The sequence below is a fragment of the Hippoglossus stenolepis genome, chromosome 16, assembly GCF_022539355.2.
Source record: "Hippoglossus stenolepis isolate QCI-W04-F060 chromosome 16, HSTE1.2, whole genome shotgun sequence".
NCBI lineage: Eukaryota > Metazoa > Chordata > Actinopteri > Pleuronectiformes > Pleuronectidae > Hippoglossus > Hippoglossus stenolepis.
In genome coordinates, this window is record NC_061498.1 from 5,612,931 (window position 1) to 5,635,008 (window position 22,078).

Below are 22,078 nucleotides of genomic sequence, written 5' to 3' on the forward strand. Positions count from 1 at the left end.
ACAACAAAAGGGGGCGAGAAAAAGAATTAGGCTCATGCTCAAACCAGCAGAGGGGTCCTTGGATCCAGGTTTCTGTGGAGAGTGAGCCCACAGCAGGCCTCTCAGTGCACCGGCCCCCTTGTGGAGTTTCAGATGGAGCTGTCCACATACAGCACGCCATGTGCCGCGTCCAGGAGCGACGAGTGGATGCTCGAGGGCCGGCTGTGTCGTGATGCATACATCCGTGAGAGCTCATTGTTAATGCGCTGCAGTACGGAACAATGAGCATGAGTCTTTTCTCCGCGTCCCCTCTGCTTCACTGTCTTGACTGTAAACCTGCTGCTGCTGCTGCTGGAGGAGCGGCAGCATTGTCTGGATTCTCCCTCAGTATCCCTGAGAGAGTCGATGCAGGGCGCCTGTCACAGCCGAGTCTCTCAGATCATTTATTATTGATTGTGCAGACATGAGGTGGGTGGAGCAAGGAGGACAGAGAGAGAGAGACAGGGAAAGTGAGAGAAAGTCTGTCTCCAGCAGAAAATGACATGTAAATCATGATGTGGAAGAAAATCCAAACAAAAAGGAGGCAGGGGAAAGAAGCTAAATTGGGAATTAGAAGTTATTTAGATACAGAATCATCATGTCCCTTGAAAAGAAAGATGGCGTTGCGGTTGGCCGTGCGATGTTTTGCGTTGGGGCAGTTGGCCTCAAAGCTTTGCCTTGTAGCAACACGCTCCCTGCCTCCTGCACGCTGTTGCGCCTCAGGCAGACACATCCCCATGTTGTCCCTCATCGGCAGTGTTCCCAGCCGTGGGTCAGCCGGCCCTGACGTTAGGTGCAGAGGCTCCCTGGGGAAACAAGTGGCCGCACGCTGCCAAAACACACTGTGCCAGGGAGTAGAGCATGGAGGGTGGCTGCAGATGGATTTCTTTTTACTCTCTGTTCTGTCTGGGTGGCTGTGGCTGAGCGGGGGAGCGGTTGTCCTCCAACCAGAAGGTCGGCAGTTCGATCCCAGTGTTCCCCATCTGAATGCCGAAGTGTCCTTGGGAAAGATGCTGAACCCTGAGTGGCCCCTCATAGAAGGAAAAAAGTGCTGCTAATAGATGCACTGTATGAATGTGTGTGTGAATGGCAAAGCTGTACTGTAAAGTGTGATCATCAAGCTCAGAAAAGTGCTTTAAATACAAACCATTTACCATTCTGTCATTGTCCCACAGTAAATTATCCTCGATTTGTTGTATTAAACCATTTGTTCCAATATGTGTCTTGTAAAAAAAACACGATTGCGTGATTGTACTTGTTGGATTTTCTACAAAAGCCTGAGCTGATTGTTTGTTATTAGGCCCTGAAGATCTTTTGCGTTCGAGCAGAAACCCATTTCCCAACTCGTGTCGTTCAATGGTGAAGCTTTATTATCCACCAAAATTCCCCATAGGCCTAAATAACATAGAAGTCTAGATTGTTTTTTTTACTGATTCCTCCATTTTCTCTTCCTCTTCGGTCTAACGTGTTTCAATTGAACGTCCTTAATTCAGAACAACAGCAGTTTGTTCAGTTTTAAATTTAAAACCTTTTCACACACACAAAAACACTGAGTGATGCACAAACCTTTGCAGACAAATTAAAAGAAATTAGCTGAAAACAATCTGTTTGCAGTACATGCACAATGAGAAACATTTCATAAACAATAAATCAAATGGAGATTGCTCCTAAACCTGCATGCTCTCAGTATTTGAAGCATCCACACTGATAATCCTCCAAACTTTGAACATTAGATGTATTATTGCAGTGGATAAATAGGGATTAACTCACAGTCCGGCGGAGCCACAACCTGTGCGGCAGCCTGAGAGAAGTGCCGGCTGTACAGAGCCCAGGGCGAGGACATAAATCACGACTCTGACCCGGGCCCACCGAGAACCAACAGTGTCGATGGTACTTTACCGTGGCCGCCATCGATCACGTCTTTCAGAGCAATGCACTTGTTACAGTCGTGAAAATACAGTAAACGCATGCAAAAAAGCACTATCCTCATCAACCACTGTCCGGCACTGACACACACAACAAACCTCCAGACTGTGTTCAGGCAGTAAAGTGGTGAGAGGCTCGGATAAAGAGATTTCGTCCTTCAGCAGAGGAAACTGAAAAGTCCTCCAAACCTTTCACCTGCATCATTCTGCACAGTGAAGGTTGAACCATCAAGTAAATGAACAATAAGGGAAATGTTTTTTGGACACATGCTAACACACCGCGGGTCGAGATTTGTGTTATGAAATCAACTTGTTATTTAACTAACTTGAATTTCAATCTCATGTATAGACTGTGTATGTATGTATATGTAACCCATCCACAAGAGGCTGATGTCACTTGTGGATCCTGGGTGTTTAGCACTGTAACCTGACGTCTCCCATTGCAAACAATGGTTGAATATATAAAACAACCAGGCTGAGAAATCAAAGTAAGTGAAAAAATAATGGAAACAAAAAATTAACCATCTTCTATCCTGACCTCCACACTTGACATGTCATTCATAAAGATTAATTGACTGTACTATCTTCTAACTGAGCGTTAAACAGTGTTAACTTCACCTTAACTTCTCAATACAAGCAACACCCACCCCCCCCCAAGTGTGTTGCTCAGTCATCTCTTGCAAAAATTCTTCTTCTTCTTCTTTTTCTCTCAATAACACGTAGTTATGTTGAAGTTACGATTAAAGGTGTTGGATGTGATTAAATGTTTACTCGACCTATTGGGACGGCAAAGGATGCCTCCAATATCCCCAAATCCCCCGTCACATCGCCGCATTACATCTGTGATCAATACTCTTGTTCCACTAAAGGTGTAAAGGATGTCTGCTGCTTTCTTCAAGCATCTCTATTTTTTATTTCCTTCTGCATGTTCAGGAGTGCCTCTATCCAACGTGGACTGCTGAGGCAGCGTGCAGCCGCAGAAGCATCTATAAAAAGTGTCCTTAGTGTCTCTAAACAGCCTCTTACCTCCACCTCAGCAGAACCAGCCCTGATGCTGACTGCAAACATTCATGGTTTGCAGTGTTAGGTCAGATTGGACGGTTAATGCTGGACTGGCATGGCCTTTAATGGAGGTCACCTCTGCAGCACCTCCATGACAGCTCTCTGGAAGCCACATCACTCCTGTGTATAGTGTGTAATATGTGTGTGTGGAAGGTGGAACAAATGAACTATGCAGATGGAGCTGCAGAACATGAGGGTTTTTCAAGGACTCCCTTTATTTTTGATGGTTCAGCGCCTCTTAGTGGTTGTCGTTAAGGATTGCAGGATGCTGGGCACTGCAAATAGATACAAATGCAACCAGCTTTTTTTAAAGTAAAGTTTCTGCACCAGTGACAAGAAAAGTTCAAATTACCAGCTATAGTCGATACAGGTAGATAGGAGGTAGGTAGTCGGCTGGGTGGTGGGTGGGTGGGTGGGTAGGTAGGTAGGTAGGTAGGTAGGTGGGTAGGGGAGGGGAGGGAGGGAGGGAGGTGGGTAGGTGGAGGTGGGTAGGGAGGTAGGTAGGTGGGGAGGGAGGGAGGGAGGTGAGTGGGAGGTAGGGAGGGAGGAAGGGAGGGAGGGAGGTAGGTAGGTAGGTAGGTAGGTAGGGGGGTAGGAGTGACCTCTTCAATGCTACAACAATAACCACAACATTATATGGGAATTACATCATGTTATTAACTTTGCCTAACATTTGTTTGCAGAACTGCTTTGACCTTTCTGTGCTTTCTTTTCCAATTTCCTATATCAAAGTGATACAGACCAAACATCGGTCCAAAGGTTGTTTGCTGTGTGAAAGCGAATACACACCCACGCCGGGGGAATTAAAGATGGAGACACTTTCTGATCAGGGCTCTTCATCTCTTGTTCTTTGTGATCTCACTTGAGTTGAGTTCTTGTAAGAAGCTTGAATAACCTGTCCGCTGTCACGTCACAAGTCTGAATCTCATCAACTCGGAGGGACTGAGACCATAATAATTAAATCTGACTCTCCCCTACGTTGTGTATTTCTCCATAAATCTCCCAAACACTTGATGATTTCTTTTTCTGTGTGTACATCATTTATAAATCATCACTACACTCTCTGCAGTTAAAGTCTGGCAGCTGCTAAGATCTTAGTTTGTAGCCTATAAATGATTCAGAGGCTCCATCATAGTTTCATCTCTCAGTTTTTACAAGAGGGTATACGGAGCGCCGGAGAGAGGATTAAACACGCGGTGTAAGGTGGTGTTGTCAAAACAGTGTGTGTTTGGATTTTACACTTAATATCGGATAAGAGATTGTATCATTACTCAGCCGGAATCCCTGCAGCCCAGTAAAAAGAAAACTGCAGATGATATTAACAATTTAAGAGGTGAGCTCGTGGGTAGAGAACAGCCTTTAGGTCGGTGCATAATTCTCAGTGTTGGTTGTTTTGGATCTATAGCTGCAAAAGCAACAGTCTAATCTCTGATATAACCACATGTAGAGACGTGTCTGTAGATGTGTGTCATTCATCATTAGGTGTTAAATCATGTAAGAAGCTTCCAGACCGGATCCATGCGAGAGAGAAAAGTGAGGAGGGCACAGGAGGTTTCTAAAAGCCTGTTGAAATGTCTCCTCCCTCGTACACTAATAAAAACAATGAAAATGCTTGATTCCTGAGGAAGTGGCAGCCATTTCCTGGTCAGTCAAGCAGCGCAAGGAGTATGTATGATAAGACGAGGTCCACCCCCCATCATCCCCCACTGCACTACCACACAAACTGAAAGAGTTTCTCTTCCTCACACTCCACCTCTCACTTCCTCCGGCCCTCCCCTGTTCTTCTCGCGGCCCTTTGCTGCCCCTGTCTCGTCGTCCCTCTGCAGCCGTATTTTAAACTCCCAGCAGTGAACCACCATCGGTCAGGATGGACTCCAGACCCCCCAACCTGCTGCTGCTTCTCACCGGCCTCCTGCACCTGTGTAAGGACCCACTGTTGTGCTGCTTTCAGCTTTTTCCTTCAGCAACTTATCTCCTGATCCTGACGTTTGTTTGTTTTCTCCTTTTTTCCAAATACAGCCCCGTTGGCCAGAGGACAGGGATGTAAGTATAACTGCGTACTGTACATCTATATATCTGTTTCTTGTTTGGAAAAGTGTGGGCCAGGGTTTCTTTAGTGTTGAGACAGTTTGAGGTCACCATGTCCTCGCTGTATTAGACAAGAAGCTATTTATACCTCACACATTTGTCTTTTTGTCGTTGTTTTTGATAAAGAAAATGTGCGTTGTGTTACGCTCAACTCGCTTCTTTAATAGTTTTCAAACTCTTTGCTTACGAGAATAATCTGGAATTCCTAACTAGGTGGTTATAGAGAATGATATGACGTGTTATATGAATAAATTAACATTTTGAGAAATACACTTTGTGCAAAGTGCTCGATGAGACAATTGTCACCACTCTCATGTCTGTCCAGTCAATGAGGCCACAGCCAGCTGCTGGTTAGCTGAGTTTAGCATAAAAACTGAAAACAGGAGGATGCAGCTGATTTTCTTGTGTCGAGGTCCAAAGTTAAACAAATCACCTCTGAAGTTCTCTGATTAACATAACGTCTGTTGTTGAGGTTTTAAGTAATTTTAGAAATAGTCAGGTGCATAACCCGGTGAATTATCATTATTACACAGTTTTATGCAGATGAAACAGTTGCATTAAGACTAGAGAATAAGGGCGGCATGGTGGTATATCTATGTTTTCCCCGAAGAAAAATAGATAGCTAATTGGAAGATTATTTTATAAAAGTAATATTTCTAATGTCAAGAATGCCCTTTCTCAGTCTACGTATAATTTCTTTGTAAAGTGGCTGAGGAAGGCCCAGCCATTCTCTGCCTCAGTGACTCCACATCTCTGAGCCTGGCGCCCAAACCAGCAGCGGCACTTTGAGGATGTTGACTAAGTGATTGTTTGGTGGCTGTTGAGGCAGGTTACACCGTGTTGTTGTTGCTGAGGGAGAGCACAGGAGCGATAAATCAACACAGCGCTCCCTGGGGGAGGAAAAGGGTCAGATGCTGTTTGTTGAAGCTCTTTCCTTCCTTTGGCAGCTCCTACTTACTGTGTGCAGCACATAGAGGGCAAGGGAGCCACTTTGCCTTTATTGTGCAAAAAATAACACACCCTGAGTTCTGTATTGTGTTACTGCTTCGGTCTTTTGTGTTGATTTTCCATGAGGGAGACGTTAAAATATTTCTCTGTAACATGTTTGTGTGTCTGTGTGGAACCTGCAGCGTACATTATAGATGGCGTCGGCCTCACAGTCCTACCCAGCAACACAGTTGAGAGCGGGACACCAGTGACCATCCACTGCAGGGTCAGCGTCAGTAGCGAAAACCTCCCGAACCTGACGCACACTTTCCAGCTCAAACAGGACGACGTTCCCATCCACACCACTATCACCACAGAAAACAAAGTCGAGTACAAACTCAACCCGGCCAGGGCCGCCGACTCTGGAAGTTATGAATGTCTGGTCACGGTTAAAGACAAGAGCAAAAGAAGTTTCATCCAAAAGCTCGACGTCACAGGTAAAGCTGGAGTGGACAACTTGGCACAATATATTACATGATTTTTTTTTTATTAGTTTTATTTGTCATAATTGCTTTTGTCTGGTGTGGTTACTGTAGTGTAATCTAAAGAGGTAATAAAATTCCATTCATCATCATAGATGGGTGGGGGGGCTCGGTTTATCTAAACCAGTGGTATGTTATTCCAATAATTCATATTACTGCAAACCATTTTTCACAAAGCATGATAGAAGATACTTTCTGCTGAAATGTTGCGTTACAGCTGTTGACGTTTAAATTTTGGATGTCAGAATTTCTTTTGGCATAAAAAACATGTTTTTAAATTTCCTGTTTTTGACTCAAAACAACCTTATTTACTTAGAATCATTGTTTCAAAAATAATAATATAAGTTATTTATAATGAATGTGGCAAAGCACACAAAAACTGTCACATTTATCACACTCAAAACCACACTTCTTTTTCTCTCTCTTTGGCAATACAGGGTTCTTTCGCACATCCAGCTTTGATACATTCATCATACCAGGCAGCTTATGAACGTGTACTGTTATATCTGAAGAGCCAGTATCAGTATGTGGAGTAATGGCTTTGCTTTCCACTGTCCTACTGGGTTCTCCTCTCCTCTCCAGGCCTGCAGACCCCCGTCCTGTATCTGAGTAAGAGGACCTTGTACAAGGGTGATGACTTCAAAGCCACCTGCAGTGCTCCGGATGAGAAAGGGTCCCTCATATTCAGTTTTTTCCAGAGATTTGGAAACGAAGAGCCTCAGAAGATGAAGCAGGTCGCAGCCACAGGTAACACATCAGAGACCACGCTTGTCCTGAGACACGTCGGAGACTACTTCCTGTACTGCAACTATGAGATCAATTTGGTTTCTGGGACCAGACACTCCAACCACAGCACTGAGATTCAAGTGATAGTCACAGGTGATACAAAAAGAGTTGTTACATCACCCAGAAAAGCTCAGATTGACAGAGGAACGATGTGTGACTGACTCTGAGCTGTGTTTTGCAGAACTTCAAATTTCCCCGATCATGAACGTGCTGCCATCTCCTACCGTCTATGAGGGTGACGTCATAGAGGTCGTCTGCAAAGTGGTGAATTCACTGCAAGACGTTAACGTGTTCCTGACGAGGGACCGGAGGATCCTCAAGGAAGCCCTGGTCAGCCTCAATCACCGTTTCACAGCGCAAGACGGCGACTCAGGGGAGCTTGTGTGTAAGGCAGAGTGGGGCAATGTGCAGAAAGAAACCTATCAACAAATCATAGTCAAAGGCAAGTACTGGAAATCTGGGAGGAAATGTCTAATATGTCCTCTTATCTTACGTTTAAAATACAACATGTACAGTATAAAGATTGCGTCATGGTTAATTCTTGTTGTCTGACCCCAACAGAGCTGTTTTCAAAGCCACGCCTGACTATGGAGCCTCTTGACATATTTGAGGGTGACCGCATCAAACTGACCTGCTCTGTCACTGTTTACGTTCCTGAGCGGATCAACCACAAAACCATGGCGTTCACCATCTACAAAGATAACGTCGAGGTCATCCGCTCAGAGACGTACACCACTGTGGCAGACGCGAGTAGAAATGGCAACTACACCTGTAAAGCCCGGAGTTCTTATCTTGCAGAACATTTTGAAAAAGAGAGCCCAGCGCTTGTTGTTAAAGCAAAAGGTGAGTCGTGAAATTACAATTCTATGGACCTTTATAGAAGACAGTTTGTCTGTCGGCAGATTCACGACTGTGTGTGAAACATCACCATCAAAATGTACTCAATGGAGTCACATATTCATGGTTCCCAGATGATGAACCCTAATTGCTCCCCTTACGTCTACTTTAGAGCCACAACCAGGTTTTAATTGAAATGTGTTTAGAATTATTGGATTGTCTTGAAACATAGTTCTGACTTTCCTGATCTTCTGAGGATGAATTGTAATCGCATTGATGATTGTGACTTTTCATCCGGTGATATCATCAGTCAGTCATTCAGTTAACCAACACCTGCTAAACCAATGAGATTCCAATCAGCCGAAAGCTTCACTTTGTGTTTAGTGCTAATTAGCAAGTGCTAGCATACAGTAAACTAAGATGAAGCAACAGATAATTTCTTACCAATAGACCTAATGAAAGAATGACAAAAGGAGGGAATTCTTTTACAAGCATCATACATAACAACATCATTTTAGCTTTGCTCCGACTGTGCCTACAGGCTCAAAGTGATGTTAGCATGGCAGAAGACACTTAGGGCTTAATTTTAATGATCTAAGATCATGATCTAAGGTGCGTAGTGAAAGTGCTTTTAGGGCTTATCTAAATAATCAAATTTTGCCTGTTTCATGATGAATAAATTACCTCTGCACCAGGTACATGGTTCAAAAGTGTCATAATTAATCATAATTCGTTAATTGTGTTGTAACATGCAGTAAATCAGTCAGACTGCCACCTCCCATGAAACCTAGATGTGCCTGCACCTTGACCTCCTAGCGCCTGCAACAGGCGCTAGGAGGTCAAATTACAATTGTGTCTTAAACTAGCAAAAACACTTGTATCAAACTTTGAACCATTTTTTCACTAGATGTAAGTGAAGTTTTGTTCATCTGCATCTTGTTTGTTATGTTGTATTGACTAACTGGCTAATTATCTCTATCCCCAGTTCTTCCTTCAAAGCCCGTGCTAAGCGTGGTGGGGGGTACGCTTGTATTGGGAAAGCGCTTCCAGCTGCTCTGTCACAGTGACATTGGCACTCTGCCCATCAAGTACACCCTACATGGCCTTCGAAAGGTAATTGGAGAGAGGTGGGTGAGCAAACCGGGAGAACAAGCCCTCTTTAACCCACCAATCATCTTTAAGAGCTTGGAGTTAAACAACTTTATATGCCACGCAAGGAACAGTCAGAACCATCCTCCCATGGTGGGATCAGTGCAGCAGCTATTCGATTCAACCAACGTCATAGGTTTGTTGGATGCAGGAATAATGACAATCATTTGAACTAATGTAAAAACATTGTCGATGCAAGTCTAATAGGGATTTTACTCTCTGCAGAGCCTGTGACAATACCACAGTTTTCAATAGACCCCAGCATGGGGGACGTCTCGGAGGGGCAGGACTTGACCCTCACCTGCTCTGTCCAGAGTGGAAGTCCTCCCATAACGTTCACCTGGTATCACGCCGAGACAGCGGGCGCTCTTGCTTCAGAGAACTCAAACAAACGTGAGGAATCGTACTTCATACGCAATGTCATGCGAGAGCACAAAGGGGATTACTACTGTGAGATCACCAACCCAGCTAACGAAACCAAGCGGAGTTCCACTGTCAGCATTAAAGGTGGGTTTCGTCCTCAGTTAACAGCAGTGATGATGTTAGTGCACATCTGTCCTTGTGTGATGACTTTTTGAAAACAAGAGATAAGATTCATTGTATTATTGTAAAGAGGAATAATGGTTTATTATCTTGTTGTGTCAGGGTGCTCTGGTTTCCTGGTAAACAGCTCGCCCTCCATGTTTATGAAACAAAATGGCCCCAAGCAAATTTTTACGTTAAATGTCTTTGAAGCCACTCAAACAATGTAAACTTTTAACAGTGTTGTTAAAGCAGAAACAATTCATCTACACCTAATTTTTACACAGTCTATGGCCTACACACAGCACCGGTACACTTATGATGTAGCCAAGCTAACAAGCTGCTATCTGCCACGATGAGCCCTTTATACCTGGATCTGAAGTGGGTGCTCTTCCATTGAGTCCACCATGTTTCTCCACCATGTTTCCTCTACATGTTCTGAAGGGGAGGGTGATGCAAGGAGTATTCAGTTACTGCAATATGCAACGCCACCTCTAGATGCCACCAAATCCCACACACGGAACCTTTAAAAACAAACGTTTTCCGACCGAAGTATCTCAAACGGAGGCGCTGACCTGTGAGATGCAATTGATCCATTTTACCAGTCCACATGGCAGCTGCCTATTTAGCTGTGGCCACTTTTATTTGACTTAGCAACACCGATAAAGCATTTTGGTCCAAGATGCTGGTGCTAGTGCGACATCTAGTGGCAGCGAACATAGTACATATAACCTTATATCAAAGACAGCAATTAAATGTTAATGAAATTATTATATACCATATATTTGTGAAAGGTACAAGCTGAAGATATTGAGGTTTTGTGAGAAGATTTGGAAATTAGTTTTTTATATTTAAATCATGATAATAATTTAAATATTTGTGTCCCTACAGTGAAGTTGGCCCACTGGAAGAAAGGTCTGATTGCAGGCCTCTGCATTCTGCTCGTACTGGCCTTGGTCCTCGTTGTCGCCCTTAAAACACGTCTCCTTGTATGTGGGAGGAAGAGAACAGGCGATCTGTCAGTGTGAGTTCTTGTTCTTGTTCTTATCAAAAATCTCTTTGTTCTAAAGGTGAAGTAATGAGGTACAAGAAGTGTTTTGACTCCCACAGAGCTTCCTGTTTGAAAAAAGCTGATTGTGGTTTTGTGTCCACCTCGTCGTAGGAAGTCAGCCGGCACCAAAGTAGAGCGGCTGAGTCTCACCCAGGCGGAGGTCAACGAGGCTGCAAATGGTAAAAACCTCTTCTGCTGATAATGCAACAGCAAACTGTGCTGAAGTAAACTCATTTTAAAAATGTCCCTCTTCTGTTTAATGCCACTTGTTCTAGATTGTACTGACTCAACAGCTGGTGTTGTTCTTGTTCTCTCTGTGTAGTTACACCGGGAATTATGGGGAAAAGTGTTTGGAGTGAACATGTATCAGGCTCTGGTGGGTATTAGAGACTGGACAGACCAATTGTTTTTAATTTTATACATGTTTTTAATTTAAATATGAGTCCGTTCATCTTATTGTGAAAGATTTTCTCAATATCTCAGCATATAAGACACAGCCTTTAAAAATTGGTCACAAATACATTATTTATGTATTCATGGAACATCGGGATAAGTCACTAAACAGCTGAGCACTGTTGTGTTTACTCAACTCAGATGTTACAGAAGTAAATTATGCATTTGTTTGGGACTATTTTCACCAATGAAATGTGCATTAATAGTTATTACTATTGGGGGTGTAGGTCAAAATTAACTGTCAACAATAAGAGGGATATAGATTTTCACCTGCCAAACATTTCTTTCTTCTTTTTTTTTAAATAATATGAAATGCAATGAACTTTGTGCTGCAGAGTCCGATGACCAGATTAGTGAGCCTGCTACCGCACCTCAATACACAGAAGTGAATATCGGCGAGGCAGATCCTAATAGAGGTGAGTTTACCTCAGAGCATTATTATAATCTATCGTTAATTCAACCCGACCCTAAGAACATAACCCGAAGTATTCCTGTGTTTGTTCCGCGTTAGCTCCGGTGAAGAAGGGCACGGACACGGTGTACAGCGAAGTGAGGAACTCCATGCAAGGTACGACTGACATCCTGCTCTTCATTCCAACCCCCTTGTTACGCTCTGAGAGAAATCAGGTCACAGGCTGCCATTTGAAAAAAAAGAGCGGCACCAGGAAACGGGATCGGCTCCGTTTGTAAACATCGGCATTGTTGGTGAAAGAATGTCCCATGAACACAGAAGGCCCGTTCGCCAGGTGTCCACTTCCTGCTTTCATCAAAGAGAACTTCCTGTTCCTACAATCAGAGAGAAACAGCGGGTACATCCGTTCAGACAGAGCAACGCGCTCCATTGTCTGATGCTCCAGAGGGAAACTCTCGTCCATTGTTCGGTCATTGGTTCCTAACGGCTCCTGGCTCTGTACACGTCATTATGTGTCACACAGTGAGGCAGCAGGAGTGAAGGAGAACATAACGTCTGGGTTGTTTTTTTGTGTTCTGGCAACATGCTCGCTCATAGGAAGAGACTTTATTGGCATATAAATAATACTGTGACAGATGTGATAATCTCCCTGGTTTCGTTAGTGCTGATGAGTTTGCGAGCCCTCAGACTCCTTGTTTCCTGAGTTTGTCCTCTGGCTTTGTTTTTGCAGGTGTCCCGGATCAGACTGATGGTGTAAGTAGCAGCACACGTGTCATATTCAGTGCATCCACATAACACACAGTCGTGAATCTGCTGTGTCTTTGCTCAGAGTGACCTCTCATGGACAGACACAGTACAATAAACTGAAACTCTGGTGTCAGTTCTTTTTCTATGCACACAGATAACTGAGAGTGTAGAAACTTTATTTTCCAGCATCATGAATTCATGATAGTTTACGAATAATTACAAAGGAACTGTCCCGGAAACAATCACGTGATTTGGCACCAATTATGTAATTTAATAAGATAAGATAAGATCAAACTTTATTGATCCACATACCAAGGAAATGTAGTTGTTACAGCAGCAGGCAGCTCAGAATGAGGTAAAAAGGCAAGAGAATTCAAAAATAAATGCAGATTATGTACATGATATACACATTTCACTGTAGTGTTTTTTACAGGAAGCCAACATCGAAAACTGTATTTGAAAGATGATTTAGCAGGTGGAGACGGTTTTGAGAAACAACATAAAGAAACTTTAATATTTAGTTTGTAAGTCCCTGTGTCATACTGGTGTCTTACAGTCTTTTAGTCAACTCACAGCAGCTTTATGCATATAAGCTATTTACAGACATTCAACAAACATTATATATGTGATAATGATATCAACAAAAACGTCCATAATCCTTATGAACAGCGGCTTTTATTGTCGACCAACTAAAGTTAGACCTTTAGAGCTTTGTCTTTGGTTTAGTTGGTTCCAAATTATAATTATGTTTCCTGTAAACCTTTCAGCAAATGCACAAGAAATTCTAAAACTGTTACTGTTCTTGTTAATCCATCACTACTTTGTTCATTTAGGTGAACGAGCTGAGGTGATGTTATCAATCACGGACGGTTAATTACAAGGAGCCACTCTGTCATGCTGATAGACACAGGAAACAGTGTCGTGTAGTAACCTTGTGTTCAACTCTCTTCACATGAGCCTCATATTTCATTTTTTTTGTCCCCTATCAGCAGGGGTCAGTAGAATATGCGGATCTGAATCATGATACAGATCGCCACCGTGACCAAGATGTCCAGCATGACCACGTGGACGGACCTGTCCAGCAAGACCACGTGGACGGACCTGTCCAGCAAGACCACGTGGACGGACCTGTTCAGCATGACCACGTGGACGTACCTGTCAGTGTCGACGCCAACATTGCTGACCAAGGAGAATGAGACTGAAAACTGGGCAACAAGGATATTTATTCCCTTATTTATCCAGCTGGAGTAAATTGTTCTGAAACAACACTAAGAAACGACGTGTAGTTACACAATGTACTTTAGTAAAGCTTTGCAAAGAAACACTCCACCCTGTAAATTCACCTGCTTTGCTCTGGAGGGCAAATAAAATGTTTTTGTAAAGTGTTTCTCTTTCTTTCACAAGAAAAATACCTTCAAATCTACATCCTTCTTCCACAGACTCTAACTAGGCTGCTGCAAATAACACTGTGTTTGGAATGAATGGTGAGAATCATTTTATACAGCCTGTAATTTTCAATAGAGAATAAGCATGACTACTGCAGTCATCCCTTTTTCAGAAGTGGAGATATGTCATTGAAATGTTCTTGGTTTATTCTGCCTGTGCAAACGCAATATGCAGTAAAGATTAAAGGTTGCATTTAAATTCCCATGTGGGAATCTGTAACATCTGACACCAGCAGCCTCACCACCAGCAACGCTTTCATCTCCATTCTTAGCACCGGCTAACGTATGGACAGGCCTGCAGATGAAGAGCTCATCTTCATTATCTCTCTGCCTGTATCTGTGTCTTCTTTTCCAGCTCACAGATCTCTCCTCCTCCACCAGCCCCTACATTATATGAGCTTTCTCATCTAAATTCTGCTAAGTCTCCGTGAATGCGTGCACAATATGTGACCCCACCAGTGTTACAACATTTCCAGGGTTGGCACCATTCCCACCGCCCCCCGAGCTCTTGTATGCCAACATGTGTGCCTCTTGGCCTTTGTGGCGTCCTCGCAGGCATCTTTGAATAGATCTCGCTTCTGCTCCGACGTGCCAAAAGGAAAACTTACACTCGCTGCACAGAACTGCAATTCAGTCCGCTCGTGGTTAATTAATCACACATTAATCACAGCATCATCTCCGTTACAAAAATATCACAGATGTAAAAGCAGGGTTGTTAGAAATAGGCTGTTGGGGAATGATTAGACAGAGGTCAGATGAAAAGTATAACCTCAACCTGCAGGGATTATATATTCTTTTAGGGACCAAAGAGACAAAACCACAAAGTCATTAAATAGAGGACGAAAAACAGTGTGAGAAACGTGCAGGTCAGAGGAGAGTGTGTTCCCGTGGGTCATTTTGAGCACCGCACACTTTGCCCTTGGATGGTGCTGCTCGTCGTCAGATCGTCACCGTTCTGACAGGGAGAAGATCGTGGATTTACTACCGTTCCCAAAAATTATGACCTGTGAGGTCATCTAACTTAACGGAGTCTTAGGATTCATCTTACAAGAATGCACGCACACCCACCCCAGCATGTAGTACAGTCACATGATCATGGTGGTGGCAGCAGTGTAGAGGGGTTCGTTATACGTGCATATGGTATAAGTGATAGATGAGACTTATGGGCCTAGTGCTCCGTCCGCTTTTCATTACTTCAAGTACGCTGTTCATGTCTCCGCCACGTAACCTGATCCACCCCCGTCTGTATCTGGAGCAGGACTCCTGCACTGCCATTGGCCGCTGCGCTAAAATTAGCATATTGACCCCTGTGAAATGCATTCTGGGAATATCCTGTCTTTGACTTGGCCTTATGCGGCCAGTGCTGCGGTCTTCAGATGCAGCAATGAGGTCATTATGTCGACCTCATCTTTCGTCTTCCTGCAGAGGAACCTTTGAGTTGTCGAGATGTTTCCAGTCACCATGTATTTATCTCAAATGTACTTTCACTTCTCATTATAATAATTACTTCATTATACATAATAATTTTGCACAGGAATCAAAGTGGTCCAACCCTGTGACCCGATGGTGGTTTGGTTTTTCCTGAAGGAAGGCTCAGACGTGTTGGAGATCATTAAGAATAAATTGAGACGTGCTTATCTTTTAATTCACGGTGCAAAAATATCAAACAGCCGTGTGTGTGTTTTTGCGTTCTCTCCTTTCTTGGTGATGGCCCATCAGGAGAGAGCATGACCTCACTGTCTCACAGCCACTAGTTAACGTTATCTAAATGTTGCAGGAGACCAATCTGTCCAGATCTCATGTAAACGCCTCCTATTTGTGCACACATTGCTTGTACGTTCGCTGGCGCTGACATCTTCTAATTTAATAATCTTTTATAGCAGGTGTCATGGGCTAAGTTTGTGAATATACTCTGTCCACTTGTTTCTCAGCTGCCTCCACATTTTTACATGAAAACCAACTGTCGTGAGGGGGTTGGTGCCAATCCCAGATGACGCTGGGCGAGAAGCAAGAAAAGACTGACAACCATTCAAACTCACATTTACACCTACAGGCAAAAGAAGTTGCTGAGTAACCTGCCCTGCATGTTTTGGACTCTGGGAAACCGGAGTACCTGGAGGAAACCTACGAGGAGGGCAGGCTGCCGGCTCTACACAGGAGGTCCCCTGCTCGGTCGAGTCCAGAGAGACGACAGCACAGACCACCGCACCACTGTGCCGCCCCAACGAATCTTAAATTTGCTTTATAATATGAATCAGTCTACACCATATGCAAATCATGACCTGAATTCAATGTCAAGCCTTAAAACTAAAACTAATTTGGTATCCACAGAGCTATTTATCAGGACGGTGGTATTTCACGAGCCATTTCTCATCCCGGTGCAGAGCTCATTAAAGAGTCGTGCTGCTGGGACATTGCATGTGAGTAACTGCAGTAGAAAACATCTCAGGTCGGAAACCCAGTGAATAAAGTCATGTTCAGACTTGAACTCTGAAGGATGTCGGAGCAGGTTCATGTTCCGGTCGGGTGAGGACGTAGGAGGAGATCACGTGTGTTTGTTTAGCGAACATATATTGTGTATGACACAGTTTTTCCATCTTGAGATATTTGTATATTTTCTAGTTCGGGTTTTCTTTAAATTTTGCATCTATTGCGTGTTAGAAATGACTTCAACATGTCAGTGCCTGTCTGGAAGCAGCTTAATACATCAGTCTTACTACAGAGGAGTTTTACATGACTCTACGTTTCATGCTGCATTTGACACATGTGCTGTGCAGAGGAAATATTGAAGTAAAGACCAAGAGGTAGATGTCATTTTTGAAGTTGGCATCACTGACATACAGAACATACACACGCGTGCAATATATCTTTTATTCTTGTCATTGTCAAGCAGCCACATGTCGGTGTGCTGCATAGAGGCCGCAGGCTAAAGACAGCCCAGGCACACCTTTGTGTGAAAGAGAAATACTTCACTGTCCTTCATATGCTAAGCGAAGGGTAGGTTAAGTAAGTCGACCTGTTTCATGTCCTCCATCTTTAATTGCTTAAGCTCTCGCAGATCCGGGAAATGAATTCATCAGAACGTTGTGCAACCTGGTCCCAGCAGCAGGAGGTTCACTGGGCACACATCCTCTCCTCCGTTAAACACTGACCGTTCCCAGACTGAACCACATCCCCCTCATTGTGCAATCAAGCATCAACAAATTATGTACAACTTTTGACCTCTGACCTGCTTTTCCATGGAGGGAGGCTCCAGTCAAGGTAACCCTATCCCTGCACAAACAGTCACCCAGCCTCGGTCCTGCTCCGCGTTAAGTCTGAGCCCTCTCCTCTCAGTGTGTCCCGGACAGCTGCGGCTCCTGTTTACTGCCTTTAACTCTTAGCGCCGCAGCATTCTTTACACACGGTCAATGTCAGCCACAGCGTCCCTCAATGGGGGAGAACCTTTTTTCCCCTTTGTCTTCAATGGAGCCACATACTGATATCTATTCTAAAGAGTCTATAAAAGCCTGGATCTTTCCCGTGGGACAATGTATTCACGGCCGTACTGGAAGCCCTTTTAAAATTCTGGATTTTAAGGGACACTGGAAAATATTACAGTGTTTACGAGTAGTCAGGTGGGGGGGGGGGGCCTGGGTTCAAATGCTCTGCCAGTGTTTACGTGAACAATTATATTTCGCTTGGGACAAAAAAGCCATTTACACTTCCATCGGGAGAGCAGAGCTCATACACCACCACCAGTCTGCACCTGTCACTGTGTAGGCCGTCCAAATAGTGATATATTCAAAAGTATATATACTAGTTTTATTTGAGATCATCAAACAGAGTAAACACGATCATTTACTGCAGCTGTCTGATGCAACAACACCTCCTTCTGACCACAGATGATTTGCATTCCCTTTGGATCGAGCTGCACTAATGTTGACCCTGACTTTTCAAACTTAAGAAAGCTCCTCTCGACCCATCAGAAGATATCATATTACTGTTTTCACTGTCATAAACAGCAAGAGAGTTCCCGGTTTGAATCTCGGTTCAGCTGAGATCCTTCTGTGTAGAGTTTGCATGTTCATCCATTTGAATGGTAGATTAGGGTTAATTGGAGTTTCTAAATTGATCGTATTGGGAATGGTTGTCTGTATCTGTATGTTGGCCCTGCGATATACTGGTAACCCCGAAGCTGCACAGATAATGGATGTTGGAGGATTCGTTGTCCTCGATAGGGGAAACATGAACAGCAATAACAATCAAGAGCATCTTTATGAAACCTGATGTCTTCTTAAGTGCTGCTATGGCTGCCGGTAGCAGGCTTTTGCTGAAGCGGGTCCTGTTGCACATTATTGACCTGTACCTGTAGCCATTATGTTAAAGTGGCAGCTGAGTGGGTGAGTGATTGTGTGTTGTTGAGGTTGCAATCTGAGTATAATGGCCGTAGAGTTGAGGTTAGATGAGGGACGACCTGTTATTTTGGCCGCAGTGTGGAGATGTCAAGTCCCCCTTGTGTTTATTTGACAGTACTGTCAGTACTGAAGAGCTGGTTTCTAATTCAGACATAAGTGGCTGCAAACTTTTTCCATCTATAATAAAGGAATCAATTAATAAACCCAAAACACTGACTGTCCGTGTGCTGCTGATATTATGAAGTAAATCATTGCAATTTTCAGGTAAAAATGCTTTGAATAGATAAAGAGTTTTAACTAAATTCAGATTGTGGACCATACTGAATTTTAAAAGATGGCATGATGTGAAAGCAAATACAGACACGTATTCATTCAGTCAGTGGTAATGAATATAGATGAATTCCTGTGGAAACTATGCGCTCATGACTGGGAGTGTCCAGCAACTTAAGGGTCCAGAGGCACAGGAACCACGAGGGTCGTGACATGTGTGTGTGTGTGTGTGTGTGTGTGTGTGTGTGTGTGTGTGTGTGTGTGTGTGTGTGTGTGTGTGTGTGTGTGTTGGGGGGGGGCACAGATGTCAGTCAGGCTCATTTTCAACAGCAAGTGGATCCATTGACTTTTGGCCGACTTCTCTAATCTGCTTTCTTTGCTCTTTGTGAGGACTCACAGTGTTTGTGTATGAATTCACCTCCTGCTACTTGTGTGTGAGGATCCACTACGAGCATGAGGCTCAATAAAATTAGACTTTTACTGTTTTAGTTGTTCGTTGGATTACATGGAGAGAAAAACAAATTATGGGAAGAATTTGCATTTCTTGGTTGAAATGATTTAGGATGAATAAAGTTTGGTGTTGCTGTATCGATGATGACACTGTAACATACATATATGGTGTTGAAGGTTTCTAATGATCCTCTGTCTCAAAGCAACTCGTAGGACATGAGTGTCGTCTAAGTGACTTCACCAGAAGGACATGAGGCCTCTCTCCGCTGCATTCAAGGCCTCAGTCGAGCCTCAGCTATACTCCTCTGCAGACACGTACACAGACATGTACAGGCACAGCTGCAGCCACACAAGTGTAGTTGTTCTTATTATACTTCTTTCTAAGGAGGAGTGCATGTGCCGTAGCAACACATTGATGGATACACTGACGTCCGCACAGAATGTACAAAAGAAAATATATGGAGAAGATGCTGCGTTTTTCACATCACCACAGAGCGAAGAAACATACGTGATCATCTGGAACATGCAAGATCAACATTACATGATTTGATATCTGGATGGCGACACCCCTCACTGTAGAAATAATCATTCGTGTGATGATGTGTGATAATACATCTCGGATTCACACTCTGTGGTTTGGTGAGACTTTATGACAGGAATGTCCTCCACACTGGAGCATTGTGGGAGCAGACAGTGTAACTCTAGCAGACTGGAGGCTTGTGCAGACACCATGGACACATGGCTGCTTTTAATTTACCGCACTTGAGACCTTAAGCCACTTTCCATACATGTACAGTGGATTAATGTCTATTAATGACTACACACGTTTCCCAGAGTCTGGACAATTCAACTACTCATTCATTCATTCACTCTCTACTTTTTTATATAATAATTCTATTTTTATCCATATTTGTAATATATTTTCCCCTTGCGCTGCTACTTTCATGTGCTGCTGTGTTGTGAATTCACATCCACTAAGTAGGATGAATACATTTTTATCCTATCTATTGTGTACATTGGAAATTAAATTACTGGTTTAATACTATGATATAATGTTGATTCCCAGTTCTGCAATGAGGGCTAAGAAGTTGATTTAGCAGCTGAGGCAATACAAACGTTTTCTACATCTACTTTTACTGTTGGTGCAGACGACCGTCTGCAAGAGACAGGAAAATGCCTGTGCTGGTTGAGCCCCATTTAATCTAATGGTGAGTTTCACAGCACAAACACAGCATCTGAGGGGATGAGTGCATCGTCTCCTCTTGTCCAGACTGTGGACAGTGAGTGAGGCACGAACAGCTGCTCAAAGAGACAGTGTTTTACAGAGAGACTTAAAACGAGGGGTCCCACCACAGTGATTCAGCAGCTGGTGAATCTGGGTCAGAGGGTGACAAAAGAAAACACAGGATCTGGAAAGCCCATCACTGGAGCAGGCATCATGGTGTCATCTCTTTCTCACTGAAAGACAGGATTACTCGCTCCTGATTTAGATTATAACTCCCTTCTTTACCTGCCCACTGCGCATGCCGTAACTAGATATACTTGCTTTTATCTGGAGCTGTGGGGATCCAGGCAGTGGCCTCAGTGAGTAGACATGTTCAAATGTACCTGTTGACCCCCACAGGAATGCATGTGTCCAGGAAAGCAGGGTGGATTTTCTGAGAAGTGGCTGTGCAATATGGTGCAATATGGACGGTCTCCATTTCCCCCCACCCGTGCCAAATTTCTGTTTAAATTCCTGCTAAGTGTCAAAACAAAGCTGTGAAACATGGATTATTCCAACAGATACATCTGACATGTGCTACACTGACCTTTTTAAGCAAAAGGATGGCGGCCTGCATTCATAGCGTGCTGTGCCCAGACGGGATGCTTCTCTTATTTTTAGAAGATGGAGTCAGCGAGCTACCTCCTACCTGCATCACGCAAGTCAGTTGAGTGGTGAGGAATGCATAGCTGGCTTTTTGGTCATATGATAAGCCTCTGTGACAGGCCGCTATTAAAATTGTCGTTCTTATGGCTTGGGTTTCAGGTCTGGCCTGGACGTACCCACCCAGACACTTAACTGAAGGTAAACACATGGATCACTCTGAGCACATATGAACCGATTGCCTGCTAGATCCTGTTGATAATTAGTTAGTGGTGTCGGTATCTATCTATCTATCTATCTATCTATCTATCTATCTATCTATCTATCTATCTATCTATCTATCTATCTATCTATCTATCTATCTATCTATCTATCGTGACTTTTTTATTACCACCTTTATTAACCAATAATAACAATAACAAAATGTGTGTATTTTGTTAATTTGGGTCAGTTTTAATGTTTTATCATCGAGGGGAGTTTGAGTTCTGCCACCTTGGTGATATAACATCAGAATTTTCCCTCTCCTATCTTTGATTATTGACGTCTTTGGTGATGCTCCATATACCTGCATGTTTTCAGACTGATTTCTTGGTCATTTGACAGATCATTGCATGCACTCTAATGGGCAGGTAGGTAAGGGGGAGGGGGGGGCAGCGTGAGACTATGAATAGCTGGAAGCGAGCGAGACCCCTCTCTGGCATGTGTCCAAGAGTGGGCCTAACAACGAGCCGCGACGAATAAACATTTTCCACACGCTGAGGTCCTGGTTTCTTCTGCCGAGGAAGTGGCTGTGGAGAGGAGCGGGTGGAGGTTGAAGGAGGGTCACCGTGGCTCAGGGACGCCCCTGCACCCCCACCACACCATATAAGACACTGTGAAACCCGAGAGCTGCGTTTAAAAGTCTCTTCCTCAAGCTGTGAACATTCAAATACTCTCACTTCAATTTGTGTAGACACGCGCTCTAAGCTGCTCCCCCCCACCCACCCCCGTTTAGAGACCAGTAGTGCAGGGAGGTGATGAATAATAATTCACAATGGCATTCAGAGCTGGGATCAACTCATAACACTGAGAAATTCCTCCATCATTTGCTGCTGGGAAAATGTACACAGTGTCGGACTATGACACAATAA

The 22,078-nt window shown here is 43.7% G+C and overlaps 1 protein-coding gene across 3 annotated transcripts; it reads left to right on the plus strand.

Annotated features, from left to right (window-relative positions):
• The first annotated feature begins 4,756 nt into the window (after nucleotides 1–4,756).
• On the plus strand, nucleotides 4,757–13,901 carry pecam1a (platelet and endothelial cell adhesion molecule 1a). 3 transcript variants are annotated; one of them, XM_035181289.2, is made up of 15 exons: nucleotides 4,760–4,927; nucleotides 5,025–5,048; nucleotides 6,224–6,517; nucleotides 7,145–7,441; nucleotides 7,530–7,790; nucleotides 7,910–8,191; nucleotides 9,171–9,470; nucleotides 9,560–9,841; nucleotides 10,748–10,880; nucleotides 11,019–11,086; nucleotides 11,230–11,283; nucleotides 11,696–11,776; nucleotides 11,872–11,928; nucleotides 12,503–12,525; nucleotides 13,509–13,901. In XM_035181289.2, the coding sequence occupies exons 1-15, from the start codon at nucleotides 4,873–4,875 to the stop codon at nucleotides 13,713–13,715; spliced, it is 2,418 nt and encodes an 805-aa protein (XP_035037180.1). In that variant the 5' UTR covers nucleotides 4,760–4,872; the 3' UTR covers nucleotides 13,716–13,901. The 3 variants fall into 3 exon arrangements, with proteins under 3 accessions (XP_035037182.1, XP_035037180.1, XP_035037181.1); XM_035181290.2 differs by having other exon boundaries at nucleotides 13,512–13,901; XM_035181291.2 differs by lacking the exon at nucleotides 11,230–11,283 and having other exon boundaries at nucleotides 4,757–4,927.
• Nucleotides 13,902–22,078: the final 8,177 nt, after the last annotated feature.

What these genes read in the sequence shown, in the direction of transcription:
- pecam1a (XM_035181289.2), top strand. Translation starts at nt 4,873, where the DNA reads ATGGACTCCAGACCCCCCAACCTGCTGCTGCTTCTCACCGGCCTCCTG. An exon ending in TCAACAAATCATAGTCAAAG is followed by an intron (nt 7,791 to 7,909) that starts GCAAGTACTGGA and finishes TGACCCCAACAG; the next exon opens with AGCTGTTTTCAAAGCCACGC. An exon ending in TCCCGGATCAGACTGATGGT is followed by an intron (nt 12,526 to 13,508) that starts GTAAGTAGCAGC and finishes GTCCCCTATCAG; the next exon opens with CAGGGGTCAGTAGAATATGC.